The sequence below is a fragment of the Ptychodera flava genome, chromosome 9 (genome assembly GCF_041260155.1).
Source record: "Ptychodera flava strain L36383 chromosome 9, AS_Pfla_20210202, whole genome shotgun sequence".
NCBI lineage: Eukaryota > Metazoa > Hemichordata > Enteropneusta > Ptychoderidae > Ptychodera > Ptychodera flava.
This window is the reverse complement of record NC_091936.1, coordinates 1,724,952-1,741,527: the sequence shown is the minus strand read 5'-3', so window position 1 is coordinate 1,741,527 and position 16,576 is coordinate 1,724,952. Positions and strand designations below refer to the sequence as shown.

Sequence of the window (16,576 nt, the reverse complement as noted above, 5' to 3'; positions counted from 1 at the left end):
TCCTCAAAAAGTAATTTTATTTTATCCTTACCAAGTCAACCATAAATGGAAATTAGAACTTTCTCTATCATTATCTCTATCTCTATCTCTATTGACTATTTTGAGCAATTTCTTTTAGATAACATACAGTGCACAATAAATGACGGTTCAGAATATGTCAAAGTTGGGATTCAGGAAAGTTGCCTTTACATGTTTTAATCCTCCAAGATGGTAAGCATTTCACTATGAACTGTCAAAAAAGTTGAACTTTCTGATAATTCTACACTAAAATTATTTTGGCTTTGATGATTTCCTAACTAATTCAATTATTTAAAATCATATTAATTATTTTTTTCTGGGTGAATTGATAGGGTTTATACAGTAAAGGAATTACATACAATGTAAGTCAAATTTTGACCAAAATGATAAAAAAATTCCTTAAAAATACACATTTGCATATTTCATCACAATTTGAACAAATCTAAGTTGGGTTACCCTAGGGACCTTTATACCAAATAACAAAGCTGTCTGACCAGCCGTTTGAAGAAGAAGATTTTTTACCAAAAACACCTTTTTTGGCATTAATTTGCCTATTTTCAACAATATCAAAAAATTAAAAAAATTAGTTTCTCAAAATCATATTTTTCATCTACACAACAAATATCAAATCAGTAAGTACTGCGGTTCTCAAGATATTTGAGTGGACGGACGCCTCACAAACGGACATACATACATACATACATACATACATACATACATACAGACTGACGCCGGACGCCGGACGGATACCCATCCCAATAGCTTCTATAGACTATAGTCTATAGTAGCTAAAAACAACAAGAAATATTTAAACCAGAAAAACAAGAATGACAAAAGTAAATAAGGTCTGAAACTTTAGGTACTGGAGGTCAACTTTAGCAACATGCATAGCAGAAACAGCTAGCCCCTCTTACTTTGAGCATAGACAGTCTTCCCCCCCTCTACTGTCTATGGTTTGAGCAGGTCTGTTAATATGTCACAGTTCATAAACAATGACAGGAGATGACTAATTAGCTGTTTCAATTACTGACACCACTCCCACACATAATAGGTACCCTGCATACAAATAGGTTAAAGGTCAAAAATCTCTTACTCAGATGTGTGGGCTGTTTCAGTTACTGCCACTACTCCTGCACATTTGCAGGATTTCCCCCTTTTCTTTCCTCATTTGCATATTTTTGACACTGACATGTTCATTTGAACAATGTCACATCTCAACCCCTGCATCTACCTGTGCACTAAATACTGAGATGGTAGCTTTGGCGGTATGGGAGCCTTTGTGTGTGAGGGACATACATCCGCATATACATACCCACATAAATACATACAGACATACAGACGCCACCGACTCACCATATAAGCTCTTTTTGGTATTTATATACATACCAAATATGAGCTAAAAAACTCCAATCAGATCTCATAATTCAAACAATGAGAATCAAGTTTCTAGTCCAAGGATTGTTAATTTTTCCTGCTTCTACCATTTTTATGTTACTCATTTAATTTCAATAGATATGAGTAACAGCACCAAGAAGAATCTGTCAATAACATTTCAAAGTAATTAAGAATCTGTCAATAACATTTCAAAGTAATTCTGAGACTGATTACTGAAAGTGAGATTTTTGCCTGTATGAATCTGCACATGAAATTTCAATGCAATCTAGTGGGTCGTTTCTGAGAAAATGTTCTCACCAAAAACAACAAAAGTGAAAAATAGCGTCATTGACACTTTCCTTGCATTTGGTTACACATATCAAGCCAGAATGAGTGTATACATGATATTTAATAGCTTCTATGGCACCTTAGCTTGTGATATTCATTGTCAAGTGCATTTGAACAAATTTTAATGCACTGTCCATTGAAGTATGAAATGGTTGGCAACTGTTGCAACTGTTATCACACACACTTAGGCAATACCAAGCAACCTAGTACATCATAATTAGTGATACAATCTGCCATACCAAAGTAAAAGTGTCCTCTTATAATATTGTTTTAATGTAGACAATATTTGGTCTCTCTACGGTCTATGGTTGCACAATCAAAGACTAAGGTAATATGTAATAATGGGCATTCTTTAGAGTTTCCACTGTTTAATAGCAAAGCTGCCAAACCGGCGACGTGCATATAATTACACATGCGCACGAAAACTTCTGGTGACATTGAGGAAAGGGTCTATTTCAACAAATTAGAAGGGTAACACCCTTGCAAATATCCATCCAAAATTTAAGAGCTATTGGGCGGGCGGTTTCAGAGAAGAATAATTTTAACTTAAACCATTAATTTTCGTCAATGCTACTGCTGACTTGGATATGATTTTACCTGCATTTTTATATTCTATTCATTTTTTATCATTTTTAGTGAGATTTTTTAAAATCATTTCTTTGCTGTTTTTAGGTGGGATACTTTTTTCTAGATTTCATGCTTGCTTATTTTTATCGATTGGTTTTAATTACACACTTTTCTCGGAGTTATTTTGAATTTTCGTCGAATTTTTTTATTTCTGCCAGTAATTTTCTGTAATGTACAGACCACTGAGACAATGTGTGTAGTGGTCTTTAAACAATAAATTATTATTATTATTATTATTAAAATTATTATTATTATTTCTTAAAATAAGAAAAATAACAAAAAAATTCGGCAAAAATAAAAAATTCAAGATATCTTCACGATATACATAAAACTGTATAAGGTCCACCTAAGGTACTTGCACACTGATTTTCAAAGCAATCAAAACAGCGGTTCTTGAGTTATTAATTTTTGACCATTTTCACATTTTTAAAGCTCATTTGCATAATTTGGGCAACACAAACTATATTTGAACAAAATCCCATCTATAGCCCAGGATACATCCACACACCAATACCAAGCTAAAAAGTACAGTGGTTTGCGAGTTTTTGATGTTGACGGACATACTATACATACGTAAATACATACATTCATACATAGTATATATACATACAGACACCACTGACTTAAGCTTATACGATAACCTTACATTGGTACACCAAATGTGAGCTAACAATTATTCAAAAGTAGTGGGGAGCTTATACATGAGCAGTTGACTACAGTCCGATGATTACGGTATTTCATAAAGCATAATAACGAAGTTGGCCCATCAGATACACATGGACACACACACACACACACACACACACACACACACAATTCCAAGACTCCAACACAACACTCCATTCCAAAAGAATACTACACTGCCACATATATTTACCTGCATCATTATCTGTATTCTTCTGATCTTCATCCGTTGGTGTTGATCCTCCTTCATGTTGCTTTTGTTGGATTCTTAGGAAGAGTTCCCTTTGCTTCGGTGCAAGGAACATGGGAACTTTTGGAGGCTGAGATAAGAGGGTTTTGTTTTCACTTTCATTTGTAGCATTGCTACTGGCTGCAGAATCACTGTCTCGGTTCTCTTCTTCTATTTTCATTGCTCTTTGAACATCATCAGCGCTTTCTGCTGAATCTGTAGAAATAAATAACATTGATGCACTGATGTGAATTTTGTTTTTCCATTGGCACAGCTTTAATTTCTTGCATATGTCGGACACTAGTTGACAACACAATCATTGCACACTCATTTCAATAGATTTTAATGTATGGCAATAACTCCAATAATTTGACCAGAATAAAAAATCTATGACTTTGAAATAGTCAAATTGATAGAGGTTTAAACATATATCTCTTCATCGGTGCTTGAAAAAATGTAGGTAAATAAAATTAAAACTCATACAATGCCAACTGATTAGATGTAAATTCACTTAGACCTACTAAGACATAGAAGAATACAAACCCTAAGGAATTGTTGTCATATTTCATAAAGACTACACATCATGAAGAGCATGAACAACAAGAAATGACCATTAAAATTTTTTGGCAAAAAACATTTTGGTAAAAAACTTTCTTTTGAATAATTATCCATGTCAACCAAAAATCAGACCTCTAGCTCTATTGCCTAGCTCAGAATTCAATATGTGCATAATTAATGAGGTACAGGATATGACACCATTTAATACTTCATTGCAGCAAATATGAATGGTGCAGCACTTTTAGTTACTGATTTACATCCTTACTTGTTATATTGAGGTAAAAGGATCATCATTGTCACATGAAATTTTGGCACAAAACTTTACTCCAATACTTATCTCTCTCCACCAAAAATGAGAGCTTTAGCTTTATTAGCTAGCCTTGAATTTGCTTTAAAGTTGCACTTGGTTTTGGAGAAGATGATTTTTTCACACTTTTACCTGGTAATCATATGTTTCTTGCAAACACCAACATGGCTTCCAAACCGTATCATCTAAAAGTGCTTCCAAACTTAATGTTCACATACTAATGATGATGTAAATAAAATTTTACTTCAAATGGTGCATTGCTTACTGAGAAGAAATCTTTCTAGGATTATTCCATTGTTATCAAAGGTGTTTGGTAAACGGCGATATTGCCACCAAACCATGTAACCGGTCCAAATGTGCTTCGCAAACTTGAAAGTACTCACACTAAAGATGATATGAGTAAAATTTCAGTTCAAATGGTGCATTTGTTTTTTAAGAAGAAGATTTTTGAACTCTATTCCCTGGTAATTTATGATTTTTGCAAAAACCAATATGGCCACCAAATCATGTGACCAACCCAAATACCTTACGCAATTTCGAAAGTAATAAGTCTAATGATGATGTAAGTAAAATTTCAGTTCAAATGGTGCATTGCTCTTTGAGAAGAAGATTTTTGAATATTACTCCCTGATAATTATAGGGTTTTCGCAAAAATAAAATATGGCTGCCCGACCACACGCCGATCAAAAATGCCTTTCTCATGAGTTTGAAGATTTTGAACATTATTATTCCCTTGTTTTTATAGGTTTTTAGCAAACACCAATATGACCGCCAAACCACCTGACCGATCTGAATGTCTTTCCCAAACTTGGAAGTACTTACGCTAAGTGATATACATGTAAAATTTCAGTTCAAACGGTCAGCTGGTTTAAGAGATTTTATAGATTAAATTTGATTTTTCAGAAATGCAACATGGTAGCTAAGGTTACATTACCACTTGCAATTTTATTTGCAAAATTTTGTAGTTGACGTACAAGCATTCTACACAAGAAATTTGACTGGATTTGCCTCATAGTGTTTAAGAAGAAGCAATAGGCCAAACCCGGAATTCGAATCGACCACGGTACAAATAAAGCCATGTGCGCAAACGCGCATAGACGTACGTGTATTTCCATACGCGTTAGTACACATGTGGGTTTGTTTGTACCGGCATCACGTGATTATTTGGGCGTGCTGAGTCTGTAGAACGCATCGCGTCCTTTTTATTCCGGAGTAGAAGCAATTTATTGATTTGACAAAATCCAATACGGCTGCCAGGTCACATGACAAATCGAAATTTGAAGAGTCAGGGGTGCACGAGTACTCACATCTCATTTAAGCCCTCCAAGTTTAAGGTTTCCATTTAAGCAGTTTTTTGAGTCAAGGTTGAAAAAAGTTACGAAAGAAGAAGATGAAGAAGCAGAAGAAAAACATGAAGGAAGCTGAACTACAATTGGGGCCCAGGCCAAAGCCCAGTTATCTCTATGTTTCAGTAATTGCAGTTAGGGAGAGCTGATGATGAGACAGATGGTGGCACTGGAAACTGAAACAAGGATATGGAAATCCAACTCTGTGCATTGAATTTTGATGTATGGCCTACTGTGCAATAATTTGTTAAATATGCAAATACAGAAGGTGGAATATTTCATGATATTACTGAAACAGTTTTGTGATCATTGATGGGGACATACGAGTCAGTAAAGAGCAGACGTGAACTTAATATGCTTTCATGCTTCTTTAGTTGGGGAAAAGCTGAATCTATGTTTTGGTAGTTGCATGTATGGCAACAACTTTATAGTTTTAATGAACACAGATTGATTGACACAATACTGCTGATTTTCTTTGGAGGCCATTACAGCAACAGAATCAGCAGGTTTTGAGTTACTATATGTATCTGGATGAGCTACCCAACTCAGTTAAATACCCCTCCCCCACATTGTTTGGTCCTTTATCCCTTTTCCTGCCAGACAGTAATAACTGTATCACTTCCCCATCAGCCAAGTCAGTAAAAAGCGGTATTGAGCCAAAACATGACGTATTTTCACCCACTTGGCTTGGTATGTTATAGCATCTTTTGTCCAAAAAAAAATCAACTTTACAGTATTATGTTTTCAACAGCATTCAAATGTACAGTATTACGTTAAAATACATCATATGGAATACGTTGTGTTTCATTAATTTTAACCATCTTGACCTGGTGGTGAAATATGGACTTGGCAGGAAAAGGGTTAAAGGGGCAGGTCATTTAACAGCTTTTAACCTACAAGTAAATTCACCAACTTTATAAACAATTCAATGGAAACAAGGGCGAACACCATGAAAATATCAAATGTGAACATGGACTAATGCGAGAACCAGGAATTGAGGACTGCCACTTTAACTATGAGATCATATTCTAGCACCCCCCCCCACCCCCTGCAGGATCAGGAAAACAAATGTGAGTAAATTGTGAAAAAAAGAGTGTGTTTCAGAATTTGTAGCTAGTGCATGTGATTTCGTGAAGAAATAGGGCATTTTCAGAGACAATAATAAATCTAGCTAATGGTTCTTGAAAGAATGGTGGCACTGTTGCCATTCAAAGTAACATCTTATTAACTTATGCAAATTTACCGACAAGCTTCTACAAGTGCTTGGCATAGCAACCATAGTGGTCATCTTCACTGTTACATAGCTCATGGAACCCCAACCTCAAAATCACCACCTCCATCCCCTCCACATCACATATCAAAACAAGCAGTAGAATGGAAATAATTTTGCACACTGATCTTTTCTCTTAATGAACTTTCCTTTCTAAACCTTTCTCAGACTTCACATACACAGCATTTTAATAAAGTATCTAGGAGTTTACTCCATTACAGGGCATATATGAAATCACTAAAAACATAAATATGCAATTTTTATCCTAATTGTGCAAGTTAAACTTACCTGATTTCACAAAGTTCTAGATATTTAGTCAAACATTCCATATGGTACCTAAAATGATCTTTAAAGATGGGTGGACAGACAGACAGATTGACTGACATATACACAGACTGACAGACTGATGACAATGGCCCTAGTGGGCATCTGGCCCAAAGAAGCCAAAACTTGGGTCATGTGTATTTAGATTGCCTGTCAAATCTTCTTTACACCTTTGTGTATACTGTAAGACCAAGCAGATGTGTCACAGCTGTAGTGCATTTTATCTGTTAGAATGAAGCTCATTATGTGTCTTGTGTGCATTCTGGCACAAACCATTCCATTTTCAGGATGGGTCATTGATATTTTGAAGAGAAACAACATTAGTGCAATACTTTTAAGATATCTCAAACTCACCTTGGTTTATTGGGGTATGTTGGACTGGAGGAGGATTAGAATAAAATTTGTCGTATACACTTGGAGTTGCTTTGCTTGGAGTATTGACCTGTTGCAAGCTACTGGAAGGATTTGTTGTTGTTGGCATTCCTTGAAATGATATCAATGGTGTGTGATCTCCATCTGCATCCTCTTCCACATGATTTGGACTTTCAGTTTCAAGACTACCTTCTTCTGCCGATTCTTTGGAATTATAGAATTGTAATCTGGTGGAAGAAAAAACGAAATATCCTACCTTACACTTTCTACATATTATATTTCTGTAAGTTCAATCAACACATAAAACATTAAATCCCATACCACTGAGTCATTTTTTTCATGTCCCTACTTATTCACTGGAATCAAAGATCTTTATGTTTTATCAGCACCAACATGTGTCACTTAATTCACTAAAGATACACGTATTACAGCCACATTTGATGTCCTTGTTGTTTACGCCTGAATTAAACTAAAAACTGCAATCTATTGCAAGTGTTACTGTTTGCGGCTGCTCGTATGTTTTTAGCAGTCATAGATGCAAGTGCCGAGTCGCAGAAATCACTTCAAATCGATTTATTGTGTACTCTAAAACCTGTAGTCTGTGGGCCGACCCGGTCTAATCGTTTCAAAAATGTGTCATAGTAGAGGTGACATTATTTTTTCAACTTCATGCATAAATCCTTGCTTAGGAGCTACAGAAAAGTCAATTTTCAATCCCGTTTGCTGGGGCGGAGCGCTAAATTTGACCGAAAAGTCTCAAAATACGAAGCAGATGCAAATAGGGGTTAAAGGTCAGGAGCTTTGTTCCCTACAGCAACAAACGTTCTCATTGGCGGCTGCGGCAACATTCCCTGCACATGGTCCAATCAAACAAAGCGTTATATACCGCACAAAATGGCCGCCCCCCGCCATGGCTAAAACAACAATTTACATGAAACAGCCAAACAGGATATACACTTATATTATCCACGATATCATACATAAAACGAAAACAACCCAAATATGAACGATGTGTGGAGTTGCTTTCCCTTTACTACCAATTTCCATACTTCCATTGTATTTTGATCATATCTGAAAGAGTTTAGCACATAATGGTAAAAATTACCAGAATTGTAGATCATAAGATTTCTCCATATTTGGGAAATACGAATACTTTTGCACAAAATTTAACACTAATCAGTTTTTTTCAAGGAGGAATAACAAAACACATAACACCTTTTCATATCGGATCAGTAACCATTTCACTAAAATCATTTGAAATGCCCTTTAAGTATGTCTTCTATTTTAGTGAAAAAAAGCTTAAAAACTGTAGTTTTGGTTAAAATATACATTTTAGAAATTTTCAATAAATAAATTTGGATGTCATGTCATGAAAAGGGAGATGTTTCAATATTTTTTCACTGAAAGTAAACCATTAAACATCGCCTCACTCTTTACTTGAAAAAAATGCAAATTTACGTTTTTTTGGTAAAAAACAGCTTTTTTGTGTTTTTTTAATGAAAAAAAGTGATTTTCATGGATTTCATTGGTAAACTTTGCAATAAATATCATTAACAGAGCAACAACATACATTTCTCCGTTTTTACTGAAAATATCAAAAAATGAGCTTTTTTGGTCAAAAACTCTAATTATTGCTCCAGATCTTGCAATTGAAGCATGTGATTCCATACAAGCATGTTGTCAACTGTCATTTCCCATCATATCAATATGCCCTAATACCCTGACATAAAAAATCAACTTCCAGAGCCTTTTGAAGGTTTGGCCCACAGACTACTGAAGGCAGCTTGCTCATCAGTTTGTTGATTGATTATCTTTTCAGAAATCTGAACATGACTGCATATCTATAAAATAAGTCATCGCTGATGACACAGTCCCCGCTTGCATCATTAATTGACATGCACATGCACACTACAGTACAATGTCTGTGTGCCAAGTTTGAACGAAATCTGTTCAGGGATAGTTGAGTTATGGTTCAAAAACTTGAAAAAATTGCAACAAAATGGCTGCCCAGCGGCCATATTGGATCGTATCACAAAATAAATTGACGTGCATATATATGCTATAGTACTTTATCTGTGTACCAACATTGAACGAAATAGGTTCTGGGATAGCTGAGCTGATAGTTAACAAGTCATTGACAGTGACATAGTCCCCTCTTGTAATAGGAGTATTAGTCTTGATGGGGCAGGGAAATGTAGTCATTAAGAAGTATCACTGGAGTGTATATGTAACATCATAAGGTCTAATATCCTATCAAAATTGGAGGGTATAGAACTTGTGGTTACTGAGTTATGCATATATATGTATAATCAAGGTCAAAGGTCATCAAGGTCCCGTGACATTTTGAAACAAGCGACCTAGCGGCCGATATAGCTCCGCTGTGTTTATGTAGAGAATAACTATTTTTGATACATGTTGATGAAGAAGGTGGAAATCTTTGATAGCTCAATGCAGTGGCCAGAAAAAAGTGGTTAAAATAGCTGCAAAAATACACAATTGAAGATTTCATCATACTTTGAGTATATCACATCAGATCATCCCTAAGAACATGTCAACCAAAGCTATCTGATGAGTAGTTTTTTGAGAGAAAAAAATTTTTTGACCAAAAATGGCAACAATTGCCCCCAAAAACAAAAATTGCAGATTTCACCATAATTTCAAAAGATTAAATTTGGTTCATCTATAGAAACCTGTATATCATATTTCAAAGCTGTTAGACCAGTACTTTTTGAGAAACACATTTTTTGACCAAAAATGGAAAAAATTGCCCCAAAAATTCAAAATTGCAGATTTCACCATAATTTCAATAAATACTTTTAAGTTCATCTATAGAAACCTGTATACCAAATTTTAAAGCTATCAGATGAGTAGTTTTGGAAATACACATTTTTTTACCAAAAATGGCAAAAATTGCCCCCAAAAATACAAAATTGCAGATTTCATCATAATTTCAATAAATATCATTCAGTTCATCTGCAGGAACCTGTATACCAAGTTTCAAAGCTATCAGATGAGTATTTTTGAAAATACACATTTTTTGACCTAAAATGGCAAAAATTGCCCCAAAATTACAAAATTACAGATTTCCTCAGAGATACAATATATTACTTAGTTCATCTGTAGAAACCTGTATACCAAATTTCAAAACTATCAGACCAACACTTTTTGAGAAATACATTTTTTGACTAAAAATGGCAAAAATTGCCTTAAAAATGCAAATTAGCATATTTCTCCACAATTTGAACAAATCTGAAAAAGATCATCCCTGGGGACATATGTACCAAATATCAAAGTTATCTGACTGGTAGTTTTGAAGAAGAAGATTTTTAAAGATTTTTTTACCAAAAATGACAAAAATTGCCTTAAAAATACAAATATGCAAATTTCACCATGATTTGAACAAATCTGACTGGAGTCACCCTAAGTCAACTGCATATCAAATTTCAAAGCAATCAGACAAGCGGTTTCAGAGAAGAAGATTTTTTTACCAAAAACACCAAAAAATACCCCAAAAATACAAATATGCAAATTTCACCACGATTTGAATAAACTCAAGTGAGGTCATCCCAAGTGAACTGCACATAAAATTTCAAAGCAATCAGACTTGCGGTTTCAGAGGAGAAGGCAATTGTTGACGGACGACGACGGACAATCAACCTATTTGATAAGCTCCGCGTCGCTGACAGCGGAGCTAAAAAAAAAGTTGTATTGCTAATTAATCCGTATATGCCAAAAATCAGACCTGTAGCTCTATTCGCTTGCCCAGAATTAGATGTGTGCATAATTAATGAGGTAAAGCGTGTGTTGTCATAAGGTCTCCTATCCTACTAAATATTAAGGACATAGCACTTGTGGTTACTTATTTATTGACATAAACATATATTTTTGGTAAAAGGTCATTGAGGTCACATGACATTTTGTCAAAAAACTTCTATCTTATAGTTATCCCTATATAACAAAAATCAGACATCCAGCTCTATTGGCTTGCTCAGAATTAGATATGTGCATAATTAATGAGGTACAGTATGTGGCGTCATAAGATCTCCAATCATACCAAATATGAAGGGTGTACCACTTGTGGTTACTGAGTTATGGACAAATATGTATATTTCAGGTCAAAGGTCATTGAGGTCACGTAACATTGTGTCAAAAAAATTGTATTGCTAAGTTATCCCTATATACCAAAAATCAGACCTCTAGCTCTTTTGGCTCGCTCAAAATTAGATATGTGCATAATTAATGAGGTACAATATGTGGCGTCATAAGGTGTCCCATCATACCATATATGAAGGGTGTAGAACTTGTGGTTACTGAGTTATGGACAAATATGTATATTTGAGGTCAAAGGTCACCGAGGTCATGTAACATGTCAAAATATCTGAGATATCTGCGTGAACTGATGGACGAACGGATGGACGAACGGATTGACATGACCCAATCTATAAGCCCCCTGGACTTCATCCGTGGGGACTAAAAACTGTGTCACTGCATCCTTTTTGCAATATGAACACGATGAGAAACTAAATTTTTATTTTTCTTGGCCTTATACATGGGAGTCTATGGAGAACTGACTTATACATGGGAGTCTATGGAGGTGTAAACTAAAAAGTTCTCTAACATGGCAAAATTTGATCGCATAGTGAAACACATCGACGTGCATCTGTATTGGGTAGGGTACTATCCTTGTGCAAAGTTTGAAGGAAATTGACCTGGGCATGTCTGAGATATCTGCGTGAACGGACGGACGCACAGACGCACGCACGCACGCACATCACCAAACCTATAAGTCCCCCCCGGACGGTGTCCGTGGCGACTAAAAACATGAAAAAATTGCAACAAAATGGCTACCCAGCGGCCATATTGGATCGAAACAAATTGATGTGCATATATGTATGCCGCAGTACTTTATCCTTGCACACATAATGTGTGTCCTTAGCTTGGCCTTTTCACATTTCTAACCAGATATGAACTGAAAATGCTCACGTGTTTCATTATATATTGCAGTTATGTGTAAATTTGAACCTTTGCCACACGTTTGCAACTTCATTGAAAGTATTATGATCAACATAATGAACAATAATCACCGCAGATTAATTCTAAAAGGTCATGAAGTATACAAATATGTAATTAGCTGAAATAAAAATATTAAAGTTCTTTTACTGCTGTCATTGTATCACCATTTTATATAGCAAGTGTAATTACCGTTGGCCAAGTCCTTCAAGGCATATATGCCAAGCTGTGAAAGCTCATTAGATATGCAAATTATAAATTAGCTGACATGAAAATGTGAAATGACTTTCGATATTGTTTTAACCAGGTATAATCATCAATGTAAATAGCATGTTTTGCCAACTTTGATCAAGTAAATCCCAGTATATATCCCTAATAAGCAAAGTTCATTAAATATGTAAATTAGGAATTGACTTCAGTAAAAATGCTTAATGATTGTCAATAATGTTGTACCATGGTATCTATAATATATGTAGCAAGTTTTGTCAACTTTGGTCAAGTCAATTCAGATATATATCTCTAATTAAGAAAGTTCATTAAATATGCAAATTAGGAATTGGCTGAAGAGAAAATGCTTAATGACTTTCAATAATATTGTATTATAGTGTCTTCAATGTACATAGCAAGTTTCATCAATTTTGATCAAGTCAATTCAGATAAATATCCCTAATTATGAAAATTCATTTAATATGCAAATTCGGAATTGGCTGAAGTAAAAATGTCTTTTGACTTTCAATAATGTTATATCACAGTATCTTTGATGTAAATAGCAAGTTTCAACAACTACAATGAAGTTAATTCAGATATATATCCCTAATTGGGAAAGTTCATTAAATATGCAAATTCGGAATTGGCTGAAATAAAAATGCTTAAAGACTTTCAAAAATGTTGTATCATAGTAGCTTCAAATACATGTAGCAAGTTTCATCAACGTCGGTCCAGTCAATTCAAATATATATCCCTAATTAGCAAAGTTCATTAAATGTGCAAATTAGGAATTGGCTAAAGTTAAAACGCTTAATGACTTTCAGTAATGTTAAATAATAGTATAGTTTGGTCAATTTTGATCGAGTCAAATCAGACATATATCCCTAATTAGGAAAGTTCATTAAATATGCAAATTAGTAACTATCTTTCATGTAACCCCTTAATGGTTCCCACTGCTGATATATCTTGGTGTGATGAACATTTGTAGCAAATCTCATCAAATTGTGTGTAGTCGTTTTTAATGTATATCCGTTTTTTCTAAAATCATTAATTATGCAAATGAGTAAAAAGTATGCAAGCCACACCCACCAAATACTAATCAGTTCTTGCCATTTGCTAACTGAATATAAGTACCAGATTTGAATCTGATCTGATAAGCCGTTTTTGAGATATCGGACCAACAGACAGACAGACAGACAGACACACAGACAGACAGACATCGCTGCGACATATGCTCACGTGTGTAAACACGTGAGCAAAAAACAGGGCTTGTCAAAATATCTGCATGTACGCCCTTAACTTGGCTTTTTCAGTTTTTGTAAGGTCAGAGTCTTGCAGTAACTTATGCATACAGTGTCTTCATTCGGGGTTTGAACCCACAACATATGGTATCCAGTCACCTAGCGGAGAAGCAACAGTGTGTCCTTAGCTTGGCTGTTTAACATTTCTAATAAAAGGGACATGTTGCCTTTTTGTTTCACAATTTTTATTTTATTGCTAATATACATTTTGCTGTGTTCTTTCAGTGCTCTAAAACTAGTCGTCGTCTCTCAGTTCTTTTTTGATGAGCCTGTCTCTCTCTTTTCCGTGTGTGCTAAATGCAGTAAGTCTGTTCACCCATTTGTATACACATTCATGCAGTTTTCATTGTTTTTCCTCGGGACAGATTTCATATAGCTGGTTGTATTTTCTACTATACTTTGTTTCATAGACTGTTGCTGTAACTGAAAGTTGAAATATCTGGACAAAAGTTTATCATGTCTTGAATATTGTTGATATACAGGGAAACGACCTGAAACGAGCCAAATTAGGGTCGAAAAGCTGCAATCCGCCATAAGATCGACTTGAAACTTGGCCGAGAAACTTACTTCGAATCCGTACTTTTTGTATCAAGAGAAGATTCACCCAGATACATCAAGGGGCCCATTGCTATTCTGTTATGCACTCACTGCACTCCCGCATACAGCAATTGAAAAGTTTTAATACCTTATCGTACAACAGATAAAATAATAGATGGGAAACTGGTAAGCAAACCAAAATGTAAAAACAATAAGTCCATTCTGACTGGAATGGTTTTACTGTTGAAAGTCAACATATAAACACAGGGGCGATGGGAAAGACAATGTGATGTGACTGGGCCGAGTTATGACGGTATTGTTGATCACTCAGTAGCATGTCAGAGATACACCAATGAATGAAGAGCAATATACTGACGACAGATGAGGTTATTTTATCTTCACTGAAAATTGTAAGTACTTTGTGTCTTACAGCTAATAAGAACTAAAAAGTATATACTTTCTGCTAAAGCTTATGTCCTACTTGTTACTTACTTCTGTTTCTGCATGATTTTTATGCCTTGCTCTCCAACTGGAGCGACTCTGATTTCAAACAAGGATGGTATTGGACCATCTCTAACCCCTTGACTAGGTGACATAGAAATAGTAGGTGTCGGTAGTAAAGGTGGGCGTTGCATTCCCTCCATAAGGTCTTCTTTGATCAACGGCTCTCTCCCTTGATTAAGTACCTGGAACAGACAAAATTTTACAATGGTCAAATCTATTTTAGCCAGTAAAAAATTCCGTAATTAGGAAAGTTCCTTAAAGCGCAGTGGTCGTCGCGCTGCGCATGCTCCTGAGGGGGTCCCCCCTGTTGCCAATATATTCAAGAATGCCGCACTAGGTTACGGATTGATTATTATGTTTGCTATATTGCCGCTTGTTAAAATGGCGGCTGATCTGTCACAAACATATAAATTTACCAAATCTAGTAATTACACGCTGGATTGAGGTCACATTTGATCATGATTTTCTTGAATCAGTTAAATGGGGCTCGGCTAATGTTATCGCTCGAGCTATGGAGCTAAACACTTACCCGTAAGCGTGTATATGCCAACAGACAATCAATACCCGGGCTCTAGTCTATGACATCGCTAGCAAGAACGAGAGCTTTCATTTCAAGAGGCCCAACAGGAGTACAATTGACAATAACGCAGGCCACATAAATCTACAGCTGGCAGAGCAATGCCCGCTACAACAAGAAGCATATGTTCCGTGGTCTTCCGTTGGTTAATAAGATTTAATAAGAAATATCATAAATTCAGACTTGTTGGAAACTTGGTCAAAGTCTATAAACATCTTGTCATTCCTAATTATTGACAGATTAGGCATGGACTTACCTTATCTAGCAAAGGCCTTGTTTCATCTGTGAGTGGTTCATGAGAGAATTTGCAATTATCACCCTGGTAGCACTCAGCTCCAGTATGGAAAAACTTACAGGGGTACAAACGTAGTCATGTTAAGGAATCACTATTTTATGCATTTATCCTATAACGATACTGACTCTACATTACCGTATTCCTCCGATTCTAAAACCCCCTTTTCAGAACCAAAGGTGATGGAAAACTTGTGGGGGGGGTTGTATAAATGGAGGTCACAGTGAAATCGAACGCCATAGTTAATTTATGCTAAGTAATGCAATGTTATGCAAATTTTATGCCTATGTTTTTTTATTCATGCAAGCGCTGCAGACAACTCATACTTTGTGATATCGACTCATGGCCAGCCATGCTGCGTCAATACTGATAGCCGAATCTGTACAGTATAAATTAATGGAGATCAACAAGTTTTGAAATTTAGCATATTTGCCATACCCTCTTTTGCTAAACAATACGATAGCAATAAATCTTCGTATTTCGTGTATAGATAATCACCACGATACTTCGTTGCAACAAGTACGCTCCAGCAGCAGCTAGCTCCCCATAGCAATGCATAGCATGGCCGCAAAGGTCAGACAAGGAGTAAAGGGAAAGTCCCTAAAGTTCCGCTGGCTGTGATTGGTCAATTCACGCTATAGGTCAAAGGTGTCAGTGCATGAGGTCAGGGTAAATTTCTGTTCAGCACATG

General features: G+C 35.7%; 2 protein-coding genes across 2 annotated transcripts in view; one reads left to right on the top strand and one right to left on the bottom strand.

Moving 5' to 3' along the window:
- Window positions 1-16,576, top strand: part of LOC139141355 (transcription elongation factor SPT5-like) — a 177,715-nt gene that overhangs the window by 62,736 nt on the left and 98,403 nt on the right. The window lies entirely within an intron of this gene.
- LOC139141354 (zinc finger CCCH domain-containing protein 4-like) overlaps window positions 1-16,576 on the bottom strand; it is a 39,632-nt gene that overhangs the window by 3,828 nt on the left and 19,228 nt on the right. Inside the window, exons 6-9 of the mRNA XM_070710987.1 lie at window positions 15,850-15,959; window positions 15,005-15,198; window positions 7,440-7,684; window positions 3,245-3,496 (exon numbers count right to left, since the gene is read on the bottom strand). Coding sequence (XP_070567088.1) covers window positions 3,245-3,496; window positions 7,440-7,684; window positions 15,005-15,198; window positions 15,850-15,959 — 801 coding nt within the window. The remainder of the gene's footprint in view (window positions 1-3,244; window positions 3,497-7,439; window positions 7,685-15,004; window positions 15,199-15,849; window positions 15,960-16,576) is intronic.